This window comes from Geotrypetes seraphini, chromosome 10 (genome assembly GCF_902459505.1).
Source record: "Geotrypetes seraphini chromosome 10, aGeoSer1.1, whole genome shotgun sequence".
Classification (NCBI taxonomy): Eukaryota; Metazoa; Chordata; class Amphibia; order Gymnophiona; family Dermophiidae; genus Geotrypetes; species Geotrypetes seraphini.
In genome coordinates, this window is record NC_047093.1 from 3,715,658 (window position 1) to 3,742,895 (window position 27,238).

Below are 27,238 nucleotides of genomic sequence, written 5' to 3' on the forward strand. Positions count from 1 at the left end.
CTCAGATATCAGCAAGTAGCTGAGATATTAGCGTTGGCTAAGGAAAATAAAGATATAAAGTGTCAGGACTCAAAAATATCAATAGTGCCTGATTTTGCAAGAGTGACAGCTCAAAAAAGAAAGCTGTTACTGGAAATGCGTCCGCAGTTAAAAGCTTTGGGTGCGAGATATGGGTTAATATACCCAGCAGTCATGAAAGTTATGTATGAAAATAAAACTTATAGTTTTGAAGAGGAAAGTAAATTAAAAGAATTTATAGAAAAATGTGAAGTGCCAATGAACACATAAAAGGAAATATAAAGAAGATGTTATCTGTTGAACATATTTTCTTTTAAGAATACTGATATTTTATTTTTTTTAATGATGCTGAAGAGAGAAGAACAGATTTGTTATAATATTCAGAAAGTCAGTTAATAGTGCAAATGACTTGAAAAAAAACCTGGACATTCTAAGGACTGCAATAACCTGGTTTTGCCTGAAGAGAAGGGGGCGCTGTGTACTACAATGAGTGAAGCTGAGATATAAAATGAAAATGAGCTTTTGTCGATGGCAACCACTTTCATGCAGCAACTGGTTTTGGAGTGCTGTCTGATGTCTTTATCATCTGGATGTGGACCTACTGCTACCTATATTAATATATTAGTGGCCTCATTTGCTCTTATTATTGAAATTTGGCTTCTGTTTTGTTGTTTTTTTTTTAATATCTTTATTCGTTTTTACATTATGCAAACAAGTGTACAATAATTCAAGTCATACTATACATTCTTCACTTGAAACTCTACATTCATTTTATACCATAAACTATCTCCCCTCCCTCCCTTTCCATATATTACCCCTCATAATGTCATAAAACCCACCCATCCCTCCTCCCCCCTACATATATTTAATGGGGATAAATATAATTATTTATTTATTATAATACTCAATTAAAAAAAAAATGTGGCTTCTGTTAATGTTTAAACAAGGAAAGGATTAAACAAAAGGAATACAGCTGGTGTTATAGAACTTGCCTTTCATTGATGCCATAAATAAAACTGTAGAATTGCACACTGTACAGTTCAGACTGAAATCAGTGCGGTTTCATAACTCTGCACAACAACATATGTTACCATAGTAAAGTAAGTTAGAATGTAACCCCAGGACGCTTTTAAGCAAAGAGCACAAACATATATTCAGCTCTTAATGAAGAAAGGAAAGGGGGGGGGGGGGGGTGGGGGAAGACTCTAAATGTTGTTGAGTAGGTTTGATGAATATGGCAAACTGAAATTCAGAAAGAGTGTGAGTCTGTACGATACGACCTGCTCTTTGAAAGTTGTCATATGTTTAAATGAAATCAACAATGAAAAACAGAAGTTAGAAGAAAAGAAGAGGATTAACATGGAAGACGGCTTTTGGAAGAAAATTGGACAGATTATTTTTGGTGGGACAATAATATGCTCTTGATAGAAGTTGGAACATTGCTTGGACTGGTCTTTAACATGCCAGCCAATTTCCTTTGTACCAGTTCTCTGATTTGGGCTTGTAGCGAGGGCAGCAGTACCATGGTAGTCATCAGTACAGATGGTGCAGGATGTATCAGGTGTTGAGGTGTTGGTGACCTCAATGATAAAGGCATGACTCCAAGGGGATACCACTTGCAAGATTGGCGATCTTGGGATGCATTGATGGTGTAGATGCCAGAGAAGATGCCAATGTGTGCTTGGATGGGAAGAGCATTTAAAGAGATGAGGACCTAGGCATTGGACACACCAGTTCTGTGGTTCAGTAGCTGAAATGGTCCTGTTGCACCAAGTGCACTGCTTGAAGCCATTGAAAGGCTTTGATTTTGAGGGACAAACTGCCGACGCAAAATCAAAGGACTCAATTGTCCAGGGAGGCCGAATAGCTATTGTACTGAAAAAAGTTCAATGCTCCTGGCCTGAAAACAGGCTGAGATGAGCCTGAAGGCACCCCCCCCAAAAAAAAAAATTGGTAATAATCAGAAAAAATTTACCAAAAGAAATAAGAAAGCAAGAGGAAAAACCAAAGAGGAAGGTACTACAAAAACGGAGTTTCATGCTCCGTGGAAAACTGAGAACTGACGGGTGAAAAGGCACCAGCGCATTCGCAGTACAGGCAGTCACAAGAATTTTCAGGCTTTTCACGTGACGGTACACTTTTGCACTGTCTGTACCAGGCTCCAAGGATGATGTTACTCACATGTGATTGTCCTAGGATAATGTGTTTTACAAATTTATAAATGAAGTGAAACTTACCTTTTCTTCTCGGGAGATACTAGCACCTCCGCCACCATCAGATTCCTTTGGCTGCATTTCCAGAATAGTGCGGAAAAGCTTTTCCGATGTTACAGTTAAGAAGCCAATTTCTGCATTGGGGTGTAGGCCATAAAGGTATGGACTCTCAGGTGGCAGCATCTCATCAATGTATTCATGGTAACCCTGATAACATCAAAGGTCCATTGTATTTGACAAATCAAATTCAAATATACACTGTAAAATGAATCAGTACTTATCAACCTTAAGTCAATATAAATATTACCCTAACCTTGTAGTCGGTGTTTGGAGGAACTGGGAACCCTGGTGCCAATGAAATTTCCCCTTCCAGCATCTCGGGACGGATATATTCTTCTAAATATGTTCGACACAATCTGCGATCCCAGTCATCAGTGATATGGCCTCCATACATAATCTCACCAAACAGGTAACGGAGATCATCCCAAGGCACCTAGAAAAAAACCCAGTTAAATGTTGTAGTAATTTCAGAAGACTAGCAAATAAAATTAGCTCTAGATATTCCTTACCTTGGCGTTAGCTTCTAGATAATTAAATAGCACATTAACAGATATAGTTAGGTCTCCATTGTTAAAAGGATAAGATCGGTTCCAGCCTTGAGCTCCAAATTTGCGCCTTTCTGCAACCACAGCGTGGAAATAGCACAAAGAAAACAGGATGCACTTAAACTCGGATTCCCTGACACACATCTCTAATGTATCCTGCAAAAGAACGGGAAAAGTTTGACAAGAACAAAGCAAAAAAAAAAAACCAATGGGACTGCAGTAAAATGTCCTTAAGGGCATAGAGAAAGTGAATAAGGATAGATTCTTCAAACTGTGGGGAGCCACAAGCACTAGGGGTCACTCGGAGAAACTGAAAGGGGACAGGTTTAGAACAAATGCTAGGAAGTTCTTTTTTACCCAGAGGGTGGTGGACACATGGAACACGCTTCCGGAGGATGTGATAGGCCAGAAATATGTACAGGGGTTCAAGGAGGGTTTGGATAGGTTCCTGGAGGAAAAGGGGATAGAGGGGTACAGATAGAACTTGAGGTAGGTTATAGAAGTGGTCAGAAACCACTTCACAGGTCGTGGACCTGATGGGCCACCGCGGGAGCGGACCGCTGGGCGAGATGGACCTCTGGTCTGACCCAGTGGAGGCAACTTCTTATGTTCTTATGTTCTTTAACAAACAAAAAGAAGGAAACTGCAGCAGAAATGTACAAGATGCCAAGTTCTTGATTAAAAAACAAGACTTTTATTCCCAATCCTTAAAACATTAAGAACATAAGAAGTTGCCTCCGCTGAGACAGACCAGAGGTCCATCATGCCCAGCGGTCCGCTCCCGCGGCAGCTCATCAGGCTTACTGCCTGAACAGTGGTCCCCGACTAATTTTATAACTTACCTCTAATCCTATCCCTATAACCTACCTCTAAATTATGGTTCAGTTGTGTGGAGAACCGGGACCCGACACGGTCCTTGTTTCGAAAACACACTCCTTAGGGGTCCTATGTGGTATTCAAGCCATTTGCAAGGGAAACAAAAGCGGTCTAGTAGACAGGAACGCGCGTTGCTATATCGTAAACGAAAGAGAACAAAGGACACGTGCGCTGATGCTTGAAAGACTCAAGTCATTTACTTCCTCCTCAGAAATTGCTAAGGCCCAAACGTCTCCAACCTAATGCATTTGGACAGGCTCTCTAGCAGGCTAGTATTGGTGAGGGCTGCTATTGGGAGCTTCTGCTATTGCCACTGAAATTGTGTGTTCTCAGTCCTTCAGGATTAGCCAAAGGATTGTAGCATGCAATTTCTTTTAGAGCTTTAGATCATCTAATGGTTATGATACTCCAGGAAGCCAAGCTTGAGTCCTTCCCAGTGCTACCTGATGCTGAGGCTCAGAATCATGGCTGTGACCCCCTCCCAAAAAAAAATAAATAAAAATAATATATATATATAGGGGGGATGGGACTTGATATACCGCTTTTTCTGCACTTCTTTTGTACCTGGGGCATTCAGTTTTCTAGCTGACATTTGCAGTGTTGCAGAGAAGACAGGACCCCTAAAGAAGGTTTATATTGCCAAAACACGGCCCATGTTGGGTCTAGGTTCCAGTGCCTGTTTGTCTATGTGCATAAATTTGAAATAAAGTACATTGTGTTTTTATTCCTGGCTCCACATTGGGTGTTTTGTGGAAGCCTGGTCTTTTGCTTCTGACTTTGGGATCGCTGTTTCTACAGCGCACCCTCTCAGCAGCTTCTGTGGATTGTTAAGTGACTTGCCCAGAGTCACCAGGAGCTGCAGTGGGAATTGAACTCACAACCTCAGGGTGCTGAGATAGCTGCTCTAAACACTAGGCTAACTCCTTCACTACACCTTTTAAAGCAGGAAAATTGTTATGGGTACTTTTCACACATGAAACAGAAGGAGATCACATACTGATGTTAAGGAACAACCCACACGTGCTCCTTAGAGCATATAGAAAAAGAGAGAACTCTGAAGAAGAAGCGTGTCTTGGGCGCCGTCAATGAAGTCACCTGCTTCTCTTTAGAGAAACCCAGATTTGAGTAACTGATACCTTGAGTGATGGTTCAAATGACCTCACAGCTGCTGTGTTATGATGGGCAGCTGGAAAGTAAGGCTCTCACCTTCATATCGTATGGTGTGTATGTAAGGGAGGGGAAGGCATCTTAAGATGCAATTAGCGAGTACAATTGACTGTGCTCAGCTATAATAATCAGCCGTGCAGGGCACATGGGATGCCATGTTCTTTGTTACTGTGTTATTCAGTACCTGAGTGAAGAGGTCCAGAGCCTTATGCAGATTTGCATACATGCCAGTTGGCAGTTCATTCGTTATTTTGATGGCATTTTCCAGCAGGCCTTGAGGAATAATATGACCTTCGGGGCATGGAGCAGGCTCAGCGCTCATATACACGCGATAATCCTCATGACTACCAAGCATGTTCTGTTCGACTTTCTTATCCAGCGTACTAAGCCACTTTGCAACCAAGTGGATATTCTGGAAGAGATGTAGATTACTGGTTGTAGCCTAGGCCATAACATTTACACAAGCCACAGAAATGTCCCCTTCCCGATATTAGGTACCTGCAGAATGACCCAGTGTCCTTGTTCTGATGCCACGTTCAAAGCTGCTTCTGCCACCACCTCCTGTCCCTGCCCCAAGGATACATTGTGAAATTTACCATTGTCTATGGTGAAACCAAGTTTATTTCCTAAGGGAAAGAGAAGATGAAAAAATGAACAGTACACATACTGCAGTTTAGTGGTTACAGAGACAACACAAGTGAATAAACAAAGGCTGTTTCAACTAACATTCTATCACAAATAAGGAGAAATCGCAACAGGTCTGCTGAGGAGGGCTTCCACCAGTGGCGTACCTAGGGTATGTGGCACCCGGGGCCCATCATTTTTTGACACCCCCCCCCCCCATGTAAAAAAATATTTTTTGTAATGACCATGAAACGGAATAAATGGTCAGAATAGAAACAGGCAGTGAAAATTTTCTTATATTCCAAACATAACATAAATTATGTCTGAATTGTCATGACATCAGAAGTACATATGGAGTAGTTGCAGGTGATGCTTGGGACAGTTCTGATTGTGTTAATTCGGTTTTATGTGTTTTTTGAATAGAAGGGTTTTTATTTCTTTTTGAAGGTTTTGCAGTCTGTGGTCGATGTCAATTGGTTGTAGAGTTGGGGGTCGAGTGTTGCAGCTCGAATGGCTAGGAGGTTGTCGAACAGTTTTGTTTTTTTTTTGACGTTTTTGGTTGGAAGGTGTGTGAATGGTGCGTGAGTTCTCCTATGTCTGTTTGAAGTGGATTGAATTATTTAGCTGAAGAAATTAGTTACCCCCTCATCCCACACACATTAATTCTCTTCCATTTTTGTTCCCATTATAAAAAACACTGATAAGTTCCCAGAAAAAAAATACATTAAAATAAGAAGTAAAAACAAAGGCCCCCACAGAACATAAGAATAGCCTAACTGGGTCAGACCAATGGTCCATCGTGCCCAGTAGCCCATTCTCATGGTAGCCAATCCAGGACACTAATACCTGGTCAAAACCCAAAGAGTAGCAACATTCCATGCTACCGATCCAGGGCAAGCAGACACTTCTCCCATATCTTAATAACAGATTATGGACTTTTCCTCCAGGAATTTGTCCAAATCTTTCTTAAAACCAGCTACACTATCTGCTTTTACCATAACTTCTGGCCACTTCATTTTTAAGTTTAGATCTTTCCTTTCAAACAGAGACCTTGCTAGATGTCAAATACAGCACAAGGTAACTTCACATGGACTTAGCTGTGCAGGAAATGTGAATCTCCTCATACACCCACCATATAGTGCAAAAATGTGCAAAGGTCTGTTTTTTTCTTTCGATCACTACATAGCCTAATGCCACACAAGCAGCACTGTTACAAACATATTCTGTAGGTCAATGCTAAGGATAACAAAGTTTCCTTCCTTGGACCAGAAGGAGATACTGATAAACCACTGGAAGAGATCCCAAAACAACACCCAAAGACCCACTCAGTTGTGAACCAGTTGAGTGGAGTGGACTAACTGGGGGGTGGAAATGGGCCCAGAGTTTGCTCAGCAGAATTTCCCAGACCACCTCTTCCTCTCAACACATTGACACGCTGCCATCATCACCACTAGGAACACCTCACTGGGTAGGCCAGCTATGCTATAAACTTTATAAAACACATTATTATATTTTCTTATAAAGCATATATTTTAACTGAACTCTCTGACATCCTCAGCCTTTCCATTCACAAAAATAGAAGGAAGAAAAGTTCCCATTTCCTGCTGTCTCATGTCCCCGGCCTATACAATATTTTTTTTCTGCAGACCCTTCAAAAGTCTGACCAAATCCTCGTTTCACTTGCATTATAAAGTACTGAGGATGCCATCTCTCCCCAATCCCAGGTCCTAAAGTCTAAGACAGTAGCACAAACTAATGCTGCCAGATTCAGGGAAAAAAATTTCGATTCGATTCAGCCTATTGAATTGGTTTTTCAATTCGATTTTCCTGCCCAGTTGGGTGATTTTTTTCAAAACTCCTGGTGGGTTTTATAGCTTTTTCACCCCCTTTGGCTTTTCCTAACCACACTGGCGCTGTGGTGTAAATAAAATAAAGAAACAAAAAGGACTTTTCCTCTCTCTGTTAAATCCTAGCTCACGTTTGCAGTCCAACACCAGCTCTGGCAGGATACACATTTCAAATCTGACATATTATAATCACAAAACAGAAAATAAAATTAATTTTTCTACCTTTTGTTGTCTGGTTATATTTCAAATCTTGTTGGTCCAAGGCTCTGGTTTTCTTCTGATAACTTGCTTGCCAGGGTCTCCTTCTTTCTGCATGCTAATCATCCATCTGCCAATTCTGTCCTCCCTTTCCATTTCCCTTCCCTTCCCAGGAAGTCTGGTATCTTTCCTTTTTTTCATCTCCCTCCACAGATCCACCTTTTCTTAACTACCCTTTCATCCGGCATCTCTCCCTCCTTCCCCACCACCCCAGAGTCCACCATCTCTCCCTTTCTTTTCCTAATTACCCTCCTATCCAGTATCTCTATCCCTCCTCCACACCATCCCTTGTGTCCAATTTCTCTCCCTTCCCTCCCTAAATCCCATGGTCCATCATCTCTCTCCCTCTCCTCTATTTTCAGACCCATTATTTCTCCCCCCCCCCCAAAGTTTGGCATATGCACGTCTCTTTGAATACCCCCTTACCTCCATGTACTTCTAAACCAGGGTCCCCCCCAAAGGCCTGTCCCCCCTTAAAGGTCTGCCTGTCCCGCCTTGAAGGCCTGTCCCACCCCCTTGTAGGCCTGTCCCCCCCTTGAAGGCCTGCCTGCCTGTCCCTCCCTTGAAGGCCTGTCCCCCCCTTGAAGGCCTGCACCCCCTTGAAGGTCTGCACCCCCCTTGAAGGCCTGCACCCCCTTGAAGGCCTGTCCCACCCCCTTGTAGGCCTGTCCCACCCTTGAAGGCCTGTCCCCTCCTTGTAGGCCTGTCCCCCCCCCTTATAGGCCTGCCTGCTTGTCCCCCCTTGAAGGTCTGCACCCCCCTTGAAGGCCTGCACCCCCCTTGAAGGCCTGTCCCACCTCCTTGAAGGCCTGTCCCCCCCTTGTAGGCCTGTCCCCCCCTTGAAGGCCTGCCTGCCTGTCCCCCCCTTGAATGCCTGTCCCCCCCTTGAAGGTCTGCACCCCCCCCGAAGGCCTGCACCCCCCCCGAAGGCCTGTCCTCCCCCCTTGTAGGCCTGTCCCCCCTTGAAGGCCTGCACCCCCCTGAAGGCCTGTCCCCCCTTGAAGGCCTGTCCCACCTCCTTGAAGGCCTGTCCCCCCCTTGTAGGCCTGTCCCCCCCTTGAAGGCCTGCCTGCCTGTCCCCCCCTTGAAGGCCTGTCCCCCCCCCTTGAAGGTCTGCACCCCCCCCGAAGGCCTGCACCCCCCCAAAGGCCGGTCCTCCCCCCTTGTAGGCCTGTCCCCCCCCTTGTAGGCCTGCCTTCCTGTCCCCCCTTGAAGGCCTGTCCCCCCCCCCTTGAAGGCCTGCACCCCCCTGAAGGCCTGTCCCCCCTTGAAGGCCTGCACCCCCTTGAAGGTCTGCACCCCCCCGAAGGCCTGAACCTCCCCGAAGGCCTGAACCCCCCCGAAGGCCTGCACCCCCCTTGAAGGCCTGTCCCACCCCCTTGTAGGCCTGTCCCCCCCTTGAAGGCCTGTCCCCCCCTTGAAGGCCTGCACCCCCCCAAGGCCTGTTCCCCCCTTGAAGGCCTGTCCCACCCCCTTGTAAGCTTGTCTCACCCCCTTGTAGACCTGTCCCCCCCTTGAAGGCCTGCCTGCCCCCCCTTGAAGGCCTGTCCCTCCCCCTTGAAGGTCTGCACATACCCCCAAAGGCCTGTCCCCCCCCTTGAAGGCCTGCCTGCCCCCCCCTTGAAGGCCTGTCCCCCCTTGAAGGCCTTCCTGCCTGTCTGTCACCCCCCTCCTCCTTGAAAGCCTGCCTGCCTGCCCGCCCGCCCCACCCCGAAGGACCGCTCGCCCCTGGCCTCCCCGCACCACTATGAAGCAGCACTACCTATGCTCCCGGCCTTGCCGTTCAGTCCCCCCCCCCCGAAGGACCGCTCGCCCCACTGACCTTCCTGCACCATCTATGAAGCAGCCGCAGCAGGATCCCGACATCAGCGATCTCTGCGCTGCTTAGGCTCTGCTTCCTACGGCGCGTTCCCGCCCCTCCTCTGACGTCAGAGGAGGGGCGGGACCGCGGCGCAGGAAGCAGCGCCCAAGCAGCTCAGGTATCGCTGAAGTCGCGATCCTGCTGCGGGCTGCTTCACAGGTGGTGCAGGAAGGTCAGTGGGGCGAGCGGTCCTTCGGGGATGGGGGGGAATGAACGGCAAGGCCGGAAACACCCCCTCATGGCTGGCACCCGGGGCGGACCGCCCCTCCCGCCCCCCCCCTTAGTACGCCACTGGCTTCCACAAATCTCCCCCAAAACATATGCTTTGTTACCTAACCTGTTTCAACGAGAAACTCAGGCTACTAAGTACAGTAAAAAGCAAGAAGTACATTTTTGAAAAGTGTAGTAAACTAATTGACAGTCTAGCTGGCTAAATCTTGATTGAAAATTTTCCCCCTCTGACCAACTAAATCTGTGCATTAATGAATAATATTATAATGGGAGTGCATAGGTTAATAGGAAAGTTTCAAGTTTATTTGAAATTTGATGAATCGCTTATAAGCGATGTACATTAAAATCCAAATTTGAATGTACAATAAAATACAAAATAATGATAACAAATAAAATACTAAGCGAATTACTATAAAATCCAAATTTGAACATACGTTAAGATACAAGGTAATAATAATAATAATAAATTTTTTAAAAAAGGGGGTTTGACCTACAGACCAACAGACTCAACTGGATGGAAGGGAAGAGGGATTCAGGTTACAATATTAATCATTTTAAAAAGAGAGAAACATGAAAGGAGAAAACATTAGGAGGGGTATTTTTTTTTTTTTTGAAGGACTGCTGCACTGCAATTATTCCATATAGGAGGTAAACGCATCTTTAAACAGAAGGGTTTTTAAATTAGTTTTGAAACGGCTAATATCTTTTTCGTCTCTAATATATTGGGGGAGAGAATTCCAGGTTTGAGGGGCAACTACTGAGAATATATCGTATCGTCTTGTGCCGATCACTTTCAAAGAAGGGACTACCAAAAGACCTTGGCTTGATGAGCAAAGGGAGCGAGAAGAGTTGTATGGAATGAGTATCCTGTTTATGAATTGCGGTTCGTTTGTGGATAAAGTTTTAAATACCAAAAGCAAAATTTAGAAGATGATGCGATGATTGATGGGAAGCCAATGTGAGGCAATCAGAAAGGGGGATACATGGTCATATTTTTTCCCGTTGTGAATTAATTTAACGGCAAGATTTTGAATAATCTGCAGCCGTTTCTTTTCTTTTTGGGTAATGTACAGTACTTAATTGTGTCTTTATAAAACACTAAAACAAATTCTGTAGAAATAGGCCTGAATTGTTGGCGCAGGCTCATTTGCAGATGTGGTGTATTTAGATTTTAGCAAAGGCTTTGACACTGTTCCGCATAGATGTCTGATAAATAAATTGAGTGCCCTCGGGATGGGTCCCAAAGTGACGGGCTGGGCCAAGAACTGATTGAGTGGAAGGTGACAGAGGGTAGTGATCAATGGAGATCGCTCTGAGGAAAGAGATGTTACCAGTGGTGTGCCTCAAGGTTCTGTTCTTGGGCCTGTTCTTTTTAACATTTTTATAAACGATATTGCTGAAGGGTTGTCGGGTAAGATTTGCCTCTTTATGGATGATACCAAAATCTGCAATAGAGTAGACACACCAGATGGTGTTAATAACATGAAGAAAGACCTGGCGAAGCTTAAAGAATAGTCTGAAATTTGGCAGCTAAAATTTAATGCTAAGAAATGCAAGGTCATGCATTTGGGCTGCAAAAACTAGAGGGAATGGTACAGTTTAGGGGTGAAGAACTTATGTGCACAACAGAAGAGTGGGACTTGGGTGTGATTGTACATGATGATCTTAAGGTGGCCAAACAGGTTGAAAAGGTGACAGCGAAAGCTAGAAGGATGCTAGGTTGCATAGGGAGAAGTATGGTCAGTAGGAAAAAGAAGGTATTAATGCCTCTGTATAAGACTCTGATGAGACCTCATTTAGAATATTGTGTACAATTCTGGAGGCTGCACCTTCAAAATATTATAAAAAGGATGGAGTTGGTCCAGAGAAAGGCTACTAAAATGGTGTGTGGTCTTCGTGATAAGGCTTATGGGACAGACTTAAAGATCTGTGGAAGCTATGATCAAGGACAGTATTTGCGAGCACATCGAGAGAAATGGCCTACTGAGAACAAGCCAGCATGGATTCTGTAAGGGAAGGTCATGCTTAACGAACCTTCTGTACTTCTTCGAGGGAATAAGCAGTCGGGTGGACAATGGGGAACCTATAGACATCATTTACCTCGATTTTCAAAAGGCTTTCGACAAGGTGCCACATGAAAGGCTGCTTAGGAAGCTGTGGAACCACGGGGTGGGAGGGGATGTACACAGATGGATCGAGCACTGGTTGTCGGGTAGACTGCAGAGGGTTGGAGTGAAGGGCCAATATTCTGACTGGCGGGGAGTCACAAGCGGTGTGCCACAGGGATCGGTGCTGGGGCCGTTACTCTTCAACATATTTATCAATGACCTGGAAAAGGAGGCAAAGTGCGAGGTTATAAAATTTGCAGATGATACCAAACTGTGCGGCAGAGTTAGGTCCAGGGAGGAGTGTGAGGACCTACAAAGGGACCTGGACAAACTGGAAGACTGGGCAAACAAATGGCAAATGCGCTTTAACGTGGAAAAATGCAAGGTCATGCATATAGGGAAAAAGAACCCATTGTTCAACTACAAATTGGGGGGGGGGCATTGTTGGGAGACAGCAGTCTTGAGAGAGACTTGGGTGTGCTGGTGGATGCATCACTGAAGCCATGCGCAGCAGCCTCGAAAAAAGCCAACAGGATGCTGGGCATCATAAAGAGGGGCATAACAACCAGGACGCGGGAAGTCATCATGCCATTGTATCGAGCGATGGTGCGTCCACATCTGGAATACTGCGTTCAATATTGGTCGCCGTACCTCAAGAAGGACATGGCAGTACTTGAGAGAGTCCAAAGGAGAGCAACGAAACTGGTAAGAGGGCTGGAACACTGCCCATACGCCGAGAGGTTGGATAGGCTGGGGCTCTTCTCTCTGGAAAAAAGGAGGCTCAGGGGAGATATGATAGAGACCTTCAAGATCATGAGGGGCATAGAGAGGGTGGATAGGGACAGATTCTTCAGGCTGAAGGGGACAACAGGTACGAGGGGGCATTCGGAGAAACTGAAGGGAGACAGGTTCAAAAAAAATGCAAGGAAGTTTTTTTTCACACAAAGGGTCGTGGACACTTGGAATGCGCTACTGGAGGAAGTGATCAGGCAGAGTACGGTACAGGGATTCAAACAGGGATTGGACGGATTTCTGAGGGATAAAGGGATCGTGGGATACTGAGAGAGGTGCTGGGATGTAACACAAATATAGAAAGCTAACCAGGTAATAAGTATAGAAACCCAATCAGGTTGTGCATGTGCAAGACCGGAGGGTTAGGACTTCGATGGGAAGATAGGACTTCAATGAGAAACCAAGGTGCATTATAAATGTGCATTAGTTAAGTCTCTTTCATTTGAAAGGAAACTCTGCAATGAAAGGGCATAGGATGAAGTTAAGAGGTTATAGGCTCTGGAGTAATCTGAGGAAATACTTTTTTTACGGAAAGAGTGGTAGATGCATGGAACAGTCTCCTGGAAGAGGTAGTGGAAACAGAGAGTGTGTCTGAATTCAAAAGGGCGTGGGATAGGCATGTGGGATCTCTGAGACTAGATGGGCCATTTGGCCTTTATTGGCTGTCATATTTATATGTTTCTATATCCATCTCTACCTCCCGCTAGGTACAAACTGGGACAGCCAGATAAAAAAACTACAATGATGTCCTATCCAAGATTATAAAAACCCCTGGATGGCTACAAACAAGCTACAACTACTCCTCCAAGACCAAGCTACTCTGGATTCAAAAGATAACTGCACCCACCCTCATCTAACCTTCTCCAGTGATAATGCAACACTCAAAGCTAAGGATCAAGTACGTAGCCTTGGTATTATCCTTGATGCAGACCTATCACTAACGGGTGTCTCATAGATGGTGTCGAATGTCTACCACTAGTGCCAACTACGGAAAATCCATTCATACCTCGGAGAATTCACTCAACTGCTCTATGCCTATGTTTTACCTGCATGGACTATTGCAACTCAGTATTAGTGGGTCTATCTGTAAAAAATCTACAAAGATTACAACACGTGCAAAATGCAGCAGTTCACCTACTGAAGAACTTAACTATTAGCAACCCCTGTCACTCCAGCTCTGAGCGCTGTACACTGACTGCCCATCTGGAAATGCTACATCTTTAAAGCCCTGACATTAGCTTTCAAATTCTTTGATGGAATGGTCCCATCCTACATGCAAAGAAACTTTTAACCTACATCTCCAACTGACCTCTGCAATCACAAGGTGAGAGAAGACTATCTGCCCCACCAGCGTGAGCCCTTCTAGAAAACGCCCACAAACTTATCTACTCACATTTCCTACCGAAATTGAGGAATGAAATCCCACCAACTATTAGATCACTGGCAGGTTTATTAAACTTCAGGAAAGCTGTAAAAACCCACTTTTTTACCTAACTCCCGCCAGTAAAGATACCGTCAAATTCTAAACCAACTGTCTATATCTACTTCTGCAAGAGTTATACACATGTCGTTGAAAGTGCCTAACCACTTGAACTATAGCTGCAATTAAGTCACAATGCATTTTTTGTTTTTAGACGATGCATGGACAGGTCTCTCTACTTCATGTACCCATATCAAGATTGCCTCAACAACTGTTTTATTACCATATTTAGTGACCAAAACAAATGTCCGCTCTTTCATGCTATACATCAGAAGAATTTTATTGTTGCTATACATAGAGTGCCTTATCAATTATCATGCTACTGTACTTAGTTTTCAAAACATGTATTCAATCAGAGGAGAGACTAGTATTATAGGAAGAGACTGCCTCATTGACAGACTTACATAGCGTACTGTTTGAGAGGAGGGGGAAGACAGTGGTAGAGAGAGTGCACAGGTCAATAGTCTGAAGAGTCCTGAAAAGGTACAAAGAAGAGCAACCAAAATGGCTAAGGGGATGGAACTCTTCTTGCATGAGAAAAGGCTTAAAAGGTTAGGGTTCTTCAGCTTGAATAAGAGATAGAGGTCTACAAAATCTTGAGTGGAGTAGAATAGGTAAACATGAATCATTTCTTTACTCTTTCAAAAAGTAAAAAGATTAGGTGAGATTCTATGAAACTACATGGTAATATACCTTTAAAAAAAACAGAAAATATGTTTTCACTGAATGAATAATTAAGCTCTGGAATTCATTGTCTGTTGTGGTAAAAGAATTAGCATATATAGGTTTAACAAAAAAGTTTGGAAGAAAAGTCGAAAGCTTCTATACTGCTACTAATGACTAGGGAGTCAATTCAGAGCGGTTTGCAAAGACATCTGTAATGGATTTTAAATACTGTGATTGTTGTTGGTCTCCTAGCTGCTTGACTATGGTACCATGGTTGCATTTGTAATTTTACACTGTCACAAGCCACCCCCAAACTGAGGCTTGCTTGTCCTCTGAGAAACTCAAATATCCATGCATAAACCATCACCGAGGCAAGAAAGTAGGGAGGGGGAGCTTTACAACCCAAAAACATAGACAAAAAATAAGTTTTTAACCTCGATTTATTTATTTAGCCCATCTTCCCAAAGGAGCCCAGAACGGGTTATAAAGGTACATTCATAGTATAGAAAGGACAAAATTATTGAAAGTCATTTTTGGCAGACAGCTTAGAAGAATTTGCGGCATTCGAAGAAGAAATTACATGGCATAGCATAGATTTAGGACAGCATTCACTGTACTATCAGAACAGTACACAACTGTATTAACAAGTACATGATTGGTGGTTGGCAGTTAAGGTCCCGTGAGTAGCGTCGGTCATTATGGAGCTCGTGAGTAGCGTCAATCATTAAGGAGCTGGATTAGTGAAGAGGAAGGTTTTCACAGCCATCCTGAAGTTCCATAGATTATCTAGCGATCTAATGGATGTGGGGATGATGTGCCAAAATCTGGGTATAAACTGTGAATAAGAGCGTTTGCGGGCTGTTTCAGTTTTGAGTGCCGTCCCTCTGTTTGAGATCTCAGTGATCTGTTTGGGATGTAAATTTGTAGTTTTGATGTCATGTAGTTCGGTGTCAGCTTGTGGAGGGTCTTGAAGGCTAGAACCAAGGTCTAAAGGCGCAGCGTTTTTGGATAGGTAACCAATTTAAATGTCTTAAGGGACTGTTCCACTTGAAGATCAAGAGGAAGCTGATTCCATAATGTTGGGACCAACCAGAAAAAAACTCTTATTATAGGTAGAAACCAGTCAAGCCTCCAAGGAAAAAGGAACCGCAAGGGCAGCAAGATGTCTAGAATGCAAATTCCTGCATGACCAATAGTTCTTTTTTTTGTTTTTCAAATTTTTTATTCATTTTTTAAAAAAACTTACAATAAGTGTAAACAGCATTTATAACATTTTAAACTCCAATACAACACTTAATATTCTGTTAAAATCCATAGTTTCAAGTTTCAAGTTTATTTAGTATTTTGATTACCTCGCATAGTCCAAATCCAATGCGAATTACACAAGTTCCAAAATTATAAAAAAAAACACACCAAAACATTATAAAACTAACAAACATAATATTCATTACCAATACAATATTATATGTAAGGGGGGGGAAGGGGTAAAAACAATAAACGTAAATACAATAAAAAAAAAAAATTAAGAGTAAAGATAAAATCAGAATTAATCCCCCCTAATCAATTACATTCTTTAAATTCAAGAAAACCTACCATAAACCCCATTCCTATATACCTTATTTAATATTCAAATAAAAAAACAAAACCCTCCCCGGATGTGCATTTTTAAGGGGAACTATAATATTCAATCATTACAATATTTTGTTAATGGCTCCCAAATCTCCTGAAATTTTCTAAAATTCCTCTGCTGTATGCCCATTATCCTTTCCATTTTGTAAATGTGACATAAAGAGTTCCACCAGAAACTGTAATTAAGTCTCCTCCAGTTTTTCCAATTACTCGTAATCTGTTGTATGACAACCCTTGTCATAATAAGTAGAAACCTGTTATTTTTAGATGATATTTGGCTCTTAGCCCTCATTGACATGCCAAACATCACAGTATCATATGATAATGCCACTGGATTTTCCAACATACAATTTATTTGACCTCATATTGATTTCCAAAAGGCAAGTATCAATGGACAATAGAATAATAAATGATTTAATGTTCCAGCTTCAAGATGATAGTGCCAGCATCTATTAGATTTTGAGCTATCTAACTTCTGTAAACAAACCGGGGTCCAAAATGCTCTATGTAAAAGAAAAAAACAAGTTTGTCTCATAGATGCAGACACTGTACATCTCATCCTCCAAGACCAAATTCATGGCCATTGAGATGCAGTAATTTGATGCTTAATCTCAATGCTCCAAATGTCCCAAAGACCAGTCTTTGGTTTTTTATTCATTAATCCAGATATTTAATTTGTACCACTGAGCAGCCTGGTGTCCCAGAAAGTCCACCTGAAAACACAAGAACAGCAAACTATACTGATTACTAAGATTTTTCCATTCAGGGAACCCTACCTGAATGGCCTGCTTCAATTGCAACCACTTATAATTTTGTGATTTATTAAGACCATATTTATGTTGCAATTGTGAAAAGTCAAGCAGCTTACCATTAGAAATAACATCATCTAAAGTACGTATACCTGCCTTCATCCAATATTTCCAGATGACCTTAAATCCGCCAATTTGAATCTTGGAGTTTAGCCATAGGGTCTGATATGTTGCTTTAAGTATTGAAATAGGTGTTAAGTTATTAATATATCTTAAGGTACTCTCCTGACCCAGCCACCTCTTCCCATCGGCTGACCAAAACGGGACTCGGGCGTGGGAGAGCACTCTGCCCCTACCCCCAACACAATCAGTCGCTGATCCAGTTGGAAGGCCCAGCAACTCAAGTTTGAACACTTCCTGCCTTCTCCTGACCCTGCAACCCTATTCCATCGACGGACCGAGAAGGAACTCAAGAGTGGGAAGGTACTCTACCCCTCCACAACTCTGCTAATCACCAAGCCTTCTCCAAACCCTGCAACTCTCTTACATCGACAGACCGAGACAGGACTCAGGCACAGAAGGGCACTCCACCTCTACCCACCAATACAATGGTCGTCACATTTAACACCACCAAAATATCCACAAGCAATCCTACTAATAACACTGCTCCTAACCAACTGGAAAGCAACTGCAAACAACATCTCTCCAATACCAACTATAGCAAATTCCAAGGGAATTACCCAACCAACCTGGCATCTCACAATAGACAGAAACTCAAACCATCAGACTCATACACACCAACCTGCCCCACAAACTACAAGAAGAAAACCGACAAACTCATACAAGACCAAAAAACAACCCCACCTAAGATCACTCATATACTCGAAAACAACTCACAACAAACCAACAGACTACACCACTCTCACATGTGCATATGTGAACATCAGAGCCATAGGCCCCATAACAAAACGCATAAAAACTGGATAGAAGAAGAAAACCTGGACTGCCTTTTCCTTACACAAATCTGGCTTACCTCTGACTCGGACCCCAGAATAACTGAAGTTTGCCCAAAGAGCCACAAGTTAACAAGTTAACAATAGTCTGCAGAAAAAATAAAAGAGGAGGAGAAACTGTCATCATAGCCAGAAACACCATAAACCTAAAAATACAAGACAAAACAACCAACCCATACATGGATTTACTAGCCTGTCAACTTTCAAGCACATCACTCAAAGGAACTCTAACATGTATACTCTGCTACATAACCCCAAATAACTGGAACGAGGTAAAACCTTAATATTTGAAGAATTCATATATCTAAACTCACTAATGACAACCTACAACCTAATCCTAGGAGACCTCAACCTTCACCTCGAGAACCAATCCTACAAACATGTAGAAACCTTACTATCATACTTCGAGGCCTTAACATATAAAATCCTAGATCCTCAAACCACACACGAAAAAGGACACCAACTCGACATTGCAGCCTATATGTCCCAACAACCTACACAACCAGAGATCCAAACATCAAATGGAAAATGGAACCATTCCTTATGGTCTGATCACTACACATACTCCTTCAAAATCAATTGGACCAATAACAAAAGCATTCCAATTAATCAAAAAATAACTTACAATTCACACAAACATATCGATCCCACCATATTCTGGACAAACATATCGATCCCACCATAATCCAATACTACACACTCAAAGATTTCATCTCACAATTGAACCATCTAAGTACTGCAACCCTGGACGAACTAGCCCCAGAAAAACCCAAAACCAAAATCCACAGAAAATCAGACAAGTGGTTCGACAATGAACTACTCCAACTCAAAAGGCAATGCAGACAACTAGAAAGAAAATGGAGAAAAAGCAGCCAAGAATCCACAAAAACAGCATGGAAAATAATAAACCAAAAATACAAGCAAAAACTGAAAGAAAAAAGAAAAACATACTACTCAAAGCAAATAGAAGGACCCCAAGACACAAAAAAGCTATTCCAGCTACTAAAAAAATCTCACAGATACCACACCTTACCTAACCAACAGTAACTCCCCCCTTCCCTCAGCCACCCTCTTAGCTACATACTTCAAAAGCAAGATCGCAAACATCAGAGCCACATTTGACGGAATTCCCACTCACACAGAAGAGACCTCATTTCCCCCCACAGAAAAAGAATCAGTTGCAGCAGACAGAACCTGGTCCCACTTCGCACCCATACAATGGTAAGACTTCAACAAACTATATAATAAATACAGCCACGCAGCCTGTGACCTTAACCACTGTCCCCCATACCTATTGAAAGCCTCAAGTACACTATTCCACTTCCTGCTCCTACAATGAATACAATCTCTACTCTTAGATGGACATTTCCCACAAGACCTCAGCAAAATCATTTTAACACCGATACTAAAAGACCCCAGAGGAACAATGGACCAACCATTCAACTACAGACCCATAGCCTCAATCCCACTGTATGTCAAACTAATGGAAGGCCTCGTAGCCAAAACATTAGCCTCATACCTAGAAAACCACAACTTACTCCACCCCACACAGTCAGGCTTTAGAACCAACTACAGCACTGAGACCCTACTAGGAACACTAATGGACACAGCTAGACAGCATCTCTGTACATGCAAGAAAATCCTGCTCATACAATGACCTCTCTGCAGCCTTCAACTTGGTAGACCATGACATCCTCCTACAAACACTAGACTCCATAGGAATCTCAGGCAAGGTACTCGCATGGTTTAAAGGCTTCTTACAATCCAGAGCCTACAGGGTTAAAACAAATAATGAAAAATCAGAACCATGGTCCAACCCCTGGGAGTTCCTCAGGGATCACCTCTCCCACATTATTTAATATATACATAGCCTCCCTCAGCTCCTACCTAGACAAACATGGCATAACCTCATATAGCTATGCAGATGACATCACCATTCTCCTCCCCTTCGACCACCCAGAATCCACCATGACAGGCACAATACTCAGAACTCTCGAAACAGTAGCAACATGGATGACAAATCGCAAACTAAAACTTAACTTTGACAAAACAAACTTCATCCTCCTAGAAAACAGAAAAACTCCAACTTAACAAACCTAGTAATAAACTCGATATCATACCCCATTAAACCCACACTAAAACTTCTTGGAGTTCTGATCGACAGAGGCTGTACTATGCAACCACAAATCAACAAAGTAATAAAAACATCATTCGTGACTATGAGAAACCTAAGACAAATCCGAAAATTCTTCGACAGGAAATAATTCCAACTTTTGGTACAATCTCTTATCCTTGGACTAATAGACTACTGCAACATACTATACCTCCCCTGCCCAGCAACCATGATAAAGAAATTACAAACAATACAAAATACAGCCCTAAGACTCATCTACTCATTGAAAAAATATGATCACATCACAGAAGCATACCACAACTCACACTGGCTCCCAATACAAGTAACAATACACTTCAAATTCTACTGCCTACTATACAAAGCAATTAACGGAGAAAACCCAACCTACTGGAATAACCGACTAACCCAATCCACCTCAACCAGGCACAGGAGAACCCACTCACTATTCACACACCCACCAACAAAAAATTCAAAAGAGGAAAACTTTATGACAACCTAATGGCCACCAAAGCAGCTACACTAGACAGACAAATCACCAATCTGCTATCTACGACCACAAACTACAAAACCTTCAAAAAAGAAACTAAAACCCTACTCTTCAGAAAACACATAAAAACTGTTTAACATGACCAGTTCCTTCCCTAACTCCACCTACCACACACTCCACCCATATCTAATCTAAAATGTTTCTAATTACCCAACATGTTACTCCTTAAGTTCTTGACAATTCTTATGTAATTCTTATGTAATGCTTACGACAATTCTCATGTAAAGTTACAACTCTTGTAACCTTCTGACAACTCTTGTGTAATCCGCCTTGTGTAATCCCTCTGTAATTGGTTTTTGTAAAGATACTAGAGCAATTCTTGCAATTTTACCCAGCCAAATAAATTCTGTAAGAATACTATTCAATTTTTTTATAAAAGGACCCCGAAAAAAACACTGGTAACATACCCATCTGGTAACAAACCACAGGCAAAATCATCATTTTAATAGTTTGAACTCTCTCCCACCAAGATTGATATAATGGGTTCCATTACTCACACATTTCTGTGACCTTTTGTAATAAAAATTTCTCATGGCCAATAGCTCAAAACCATTGCAGTCAAATTACATGGTTCTTTTTCAAACAAGGCCCTATGTGTCAAAACTAACATTTTCAGCTGGACCTGGAATTCAATAGCCAACAGGGGGGTCACATGATCACATCTATGATCCCCTGCCAGCAACTGAAGCCCCAAATTCTACACTGTCTGAATGTAGCATGAAATGATTTTATAATTCTGATATGATCTTAAAATATGTAGCATGATATAGTTAATGTTGCTGGGGTTATGAATTTTGAATTTGAATTATTGACTGACCCAATAGATCATTTATTCTGAGGGACTTAAAATAAAAATGATAGAGGTCACGTGGTGTCATGAGCGCGTGAGGACGTCTCCTCGCTCGCTCCGGGGCTGCCCTGCCGACTTTATACAAAAACCGGACAAACGAACCCCGCTCCTTGCGCGCACGTCGCACACCGTGCTAGCGCTCGTGCATGGAAAAATACTTGACCAGATCCCGGAATCCTATGCAGGCTAAATCGGCGCGCAGGGACCGAGATCGGGTGCGGCCTGGTGACTCCAACATGGCGGCGAGCCCCGCGGCGGCGGTCTCGAGCCTTACAGCGGCCGCGTTGTGCGACATTAAAGAAGCTCTTGCCCAGGTCTTGGGACCAAAATTGGAAGTACTCACGGCGCAGATAGCTAACATCGAGACGCTACTGGAAACAGCGTCGGCACGCACAACGGAGCTCGAGCAGCGGGTTTCATCCTTGGAGGACACAGGTACCACTCAGAGTGCTGATATCTCTGCATTGCAGGCGCAGGTTCGAGCCCAAGCTGATAAATTGGACGATCTGGAAAACCGGTCCCGTCGCTCGAACCTGCGCCTGCTGGGTGTCCCGGAAACGGTCCCGGATCGCTCCCTGCCGGAATTGCTGGAGGGGTGGTTACGAGAGGAGCTGCCGCTCTCATCAGCTGCGGGGCCTGTGCGCATTGAACGAGCGCATCGTTTGGGCTCGCGCCCGGGCCTGGAGGCCAGACCTCGTGTGGTCATCCTGAAACTCTTAAACTTCAGGCACAAAGTGGAGATACTACAACAGTACAGAATCAAGAAAGGCACTTTGAAATATGATGGCTCACCGATCCGCATTAGCCAAGATTACTCCATGGCCCTACAGGAGAGGAGGAAGCCCTTTTATTCACTGTGTACACAGTTATCGGAGTTCAAACAGAGATTCCAATTCAACTACCCTGCAATATTGCGGATCCAGCGCAATGGGATCTGGAAATCCTTTCATTCGCCGGCTGAGGCGGCTGCATTCATTAAGCTTCTTGGTAACCCGGACCCGGGAACAGACTAATTGAATTGACATTAGTCTTACAAGGTGGTTTGTTTGTGACATTTGCTAGTTTTGGTTCATTAGCGAGGAGACTGTGTTTTTCAGGCCCTTAGGGGCCCATACTCTGATGGGGCGGGGCGGCCCCGGACGGGGCATCTCAGGTGACCTCTTAGCTCCCACATGTGGGGGAAGATTGGGGCAGTTGGGGGGATTTGGGGAGGGGGGGGTCCCGGGTGGCAGCAGCACTGTTACTAGTTTATTTTGTTTTTCCTTTTCAGGGTTGTCATGGATCATTTTCTTTTAGCTTGGTGTGGATGTCTGCATGGCGTGAGAGTGTGAGTCTTGAGGTGAGGCTGGGCGCCTTAGGACTCTGTTTACTAGAATCCTTTGCTGGCGGTGGTGAACTTGCTGTTGGCCTCTGATGGGTGACCGGAAGTTGCGTATACTTTCCTGGAATGTATCGGGTATTACTTCCCCTGCCAAACGTACGAAAATCCTGTCTCAATTGAAACATCACTCGGCAGACATAGCTTGTCTACAAGAGACTAGGCTTACTGACTCAGAACACCAGAAATTGCGCCGGGGTTGGGTTGGGGACTTGCATTATGCCTCCTCCCCTGGGAAAAAGGCGGGGGTGGCGATTCTATTCAGGAAGGGTTTGCAGTGTACAGTCCAGGTTCTGAGGCGTGATACTCAGGGTCGTTACCTTCTGGTGCGGGTGGTTGGTCCTGGGGGGCCCTTTCGGCTTTTGGTGGGATATGGCCCTAACAAATATCAGCATTCATTTTTTCAAAACTTGGTCAATGTTTGTTTGCAGGACTCCGACTGTCCCCTAATTGTAGTGGGTGACTTGAATCAGGTCATGGACCCGGGCGTAGATCGCTCTGGGGGTTCGGGGTTATCGTCTGGGAGGCAGACTAGGGGAATCCCTTATCTTTGTCGAGCTCTGGGACTGGTGGATCCTTGGAGGCTACTACACCCCACGGAGAGAGATTACACTCACCAGTCCAGAGCTCATGGTTCGTTCTCCAGGATTGATTATGCGCTGCTATCTGAGACGCTGTTTGCTCAGGTCTCGGAGGCTACCATTGGCCCTCTAGAGGTGTCGGATCACCACATGATCTGGCTTGATGTTGCAGTGGGAGGCCCTGTGGGTTTGGGGGCGGGATGGAGATTTCCTGCATATTTGCAGGACGACCTTTCTTTTCGGGAATTTCTACTGGACAAATGGGAGGCTTTTTGCTCTTTCAACGCGCAACACATAGAGGTAAAGACCTCTATTTTATTTTGGGACACTGCTAAAGCGGTGTTGCGTGGAGATATTATAGCCTACGTTGCCTCTAGGACACGGCGCATTGCACATCGCATAGTACACCTTGAGCGTTATTCGCGGCAGTTGAAACGTGACCTGTTGAATTCCCCGTCTGTGGCCACTTCGGACTTGTATAAAACGGTTTTGGCCGAATTGAATACTCTTATCCATGAACGCACGAAAAAATTATTATTTTACAGAAAATTTCGATACTATAAACATGGAAACAAGGCAGGGAAGTTGCTGGCGTCAGTAACTAAAAGCTGGTCGGGTTCTAGATATATTCCTATGATCTGAGAGACCTCGGGGAACATGTTGACCTCGGCGGTGGCAATTGCAGATTGTTTCAAAAATTACTTCGAGGCCTTTTATGCTTCCCCGGGTCCCTATATGGGTCCTGATGTGAATGATTACTTAGAGGACGCGGGGATGCCCAAATTGTCGCCAACCCAGAAATCCCGATTGGATAGGCCTTTACTCACACATGAAGTGTTGCGAGCAATTCAAACATTGAAGACTTGTACGGCTCCGGGGCCAGATGGTTATTCTCCGGAGTTCTATAAGATCTTATCATCGGTCCTGGGGGAGCCATTGTTGAACTATTATTCGGCAGTTCGCGACTGTGGTGCATTTCCCTGCTATGCGAATGACGCTCTTATCACTTTGATTCCAAAGCCATCTAAGCCGCCTACCGAGATAGAATCCTACCGGCCGATTTCGCTCTTGAACGTTGATATAAAAATTTTAGCTCGAGTGCTGGCAGATAGGTTAGCACCTTTGTTGCCTTCCATCATAGTGCCGGAGCAGGTGGGTTTTGTTCGGGAGCGGCACTCGGTTTTGAATGTTAGGAGAGTATTGATGGCATTTTCGCGGGCACAATATACTCAATGTCCGGGTCTGTTGGTTGGATTGGACGCGGCGAAGGCTTTTGACAAAGTCCAGTGGCAGTATCTATTTCAAGTATTACAGTATATAGGACTCCCGGACAGTTACTTGGCCTTGCTCCGACCGCTTTACTTGAATCCCACTGCCTCGATATTGGTTAATGGGGTACGCTCTCCTGGCTTCTCTGTGGGTAGGGGTACGCGCCAGGGTTGCCCACTGTCTCCGCTGCTTTTCTTGTTGTACTTGGACCCCCTGTTGCGTACTCTTCAGAGAGATGATGTGATTGTAGGATTGTCTGAGGGTTCTGCCCAGTTGCGGGTGTTGGCATTTGCGGATGACCTTTTGCTCACACTGGGGGACCCCCACAGGTCCCTGTCTCGTGCGTTGGACATCCTTGATGAATTTCATCTTTACTCTGGCTTGACCCTAAATAAGCAGAAATCCTTGGCTTTGCCAACTTCAGATGCAGTGCGTCGGGATTGGCGAGGAGAGTTTCCCTTACAATGGGCTTCTTCCTCCTTGCGTTACTTGGGGGTGGTAATACCTCGGGACCTGGATGGGCTGTACACTGCGAACATCTCACCTCTACTCCGTCGCACGGAGTCTACTCTTGCTAATTGGAGACGACTTCCCTTGTCCCTTTCGGGCCGTATTGCCCTTTACAATATGATGATCCTGCCCCAATGGCTCTATGTCCTACAGATGCTCCCCATCATGCTCTCCCCTACTCATGTATCTCAACACAATTCTCACCTTACTGCGTACCTATGGCAGGGGAAGCGGGCTAGGATTTCTTTATCCAAGCTGATGTTACCTCGTAGGAAGGGGGGGTTGGGTCTCCTGAGTGTTTCTAGATTTAACCTTGCTTGCCAGCTACGACATATACATGATTGGTTTTGTGCTACTAACCACTTTTCCTTACTGGAGATTGAATGTTATTGCTTTAAACCTTTTCACTTTAGTTATTTATTACATGCTCTACACTTGCCAGACTTACCACAGCTTCGCTCTCACCCACTTTTACCAGCCATGCGCAGAGCTTGGAAATCCTTGTGCAGACTATTGAAGATCAACCCTAGGGCGACGTCTTGTTTGCCCATTGCTGGCAATGGTGATTTTACACCTGGCCTGGATTCTGGACCGTTTCATCAATGGACTTCAGTGGGGCTTCGATACATTTATCAGGCAGTGCTTCCCACGGGACTTCCAATTCCTTTTGCTGACCTAATTGCACAGTATCATCTTACCACGGCCGATTGGTTTGCATACCGACAACTCCAGCATTACCTGGGGAACTTGACACCGGCGGTGTTGAGTGAAGAGAACTATGTGAAACTACAAGAGGTTCTTGGTCTGACGGCCCAAGACCTGATACCTTTGAAACTGTATCATGGGTTGCTACTGGATTGCTTGGGAGATATAGATTTTCCGACCTTGGCCCGGAAGTGGACAGCGGATTTACAGGTGTCCATTACTGCAGATATGATTCGTAAAGGGCTTTGCTTGGGGAATGCCCTCCGCCTTTCGGCCGTGGAGTGGGAACGCAACTATAAGTTCCTCTTGCGTGCCTTCTATCCCCCCAAGAGAGCTCATATAATGGGGATTAGCGTGGCGCACGGCTGTGGTAAATGCAAACAACCTATGGCATCTTATGGACATATGTTTTGGACCTGCCCACCGGTGTCTGCCTTTTGGGTGCAATTGGTATCTGCCGTGGCTACGATGTGGGGATGCTCCTGGAGACTCCATCCGAGTTTTCTCATCACTCTCCAGATCCGCTTTCATCCGCCCAAACCGGGCTGTTTGGCTTTTCTCAAGAGGACTATACTGCTGGGGAGGAAGTGTGTCCTGTTGCAGTGGCTTTCCTCTCAGCCCCCATCCATACAACAGTGGAGAGCATTAATGTTACAGCAAATGTTGCTGGAACGCAGAGACATAAGGGATATGTCAGCTAAGTCTGGCAGACTTTTTCGTCAATGTTGGTATCTCTTTAGTTTGACCTTCACTTCTTATGTTCATAGACGACTCTGGGATACTTGAGATAACTTGTGTTTATCTTCCCTACTTGTTATAGTTGCTGCTGCCCGGGCGGGGTGGGAGGGGGGGATGGGGGGGATTGGGTCTTATGGTGGTTTGGAGAAAAATGTTTTGATTCTCTGTAAGCTGTTTCTATTTGCTTGTTCAATAAACATAATTACACATAAAATAAAAATGATATGGTTTTACAATTCTGCTTGGAGTTAAAGTATATTAATTTGATGGATTTAAAAATGAATTTCTGATGTGGTCTTTGAGCCAGCAGAGCCATCTGTTCAGAAAGGTGTTAAATGCCCAATTCAATAGAGCACAAAAGAAAGGACTGAACCATCACCTTCAGAAAG

General features: G+C 44.1%; 1 protein-coding gene across 2 annotated transcripts in view; it reads right to left on the reverse strand.

The window, feature by feature from the left end:
* DNAH17 (dynein axonemal heavy chain 17) overlaps positions 1-27,238 on the reverse strand; it is a 954,442-nt gene that overhangs the window by 30,439 nt on the left and 896,765 nt on the right. For both annotated transcript variants that reach the window (XM_033960179.1, XM_033960181.1), the window contains 5 exons: positions 5,378-5,505; positions 5,064-5,291; positions 2,801-2,992; positions 2,545-2,724; positions 2,256-2,438 (listed from right to left, as the gene is read on the reverse strand). In XM_033960179.1, coding sequence (XP_033816070.1) covers positions 2,256-2,438; positions 2,545-2,724; positions 2,801-2,992; positions 5,064-5,291; positions 5,378-5,505 — 911 coding nt within the window. The remainder of the gene's footprint in view (positions 1-2,255; positions 2,439-2,544; positions 2,725-2,800; positions 2,993-5,063; positions 5,292-5,377; positions 5,506-27,238) is intronic.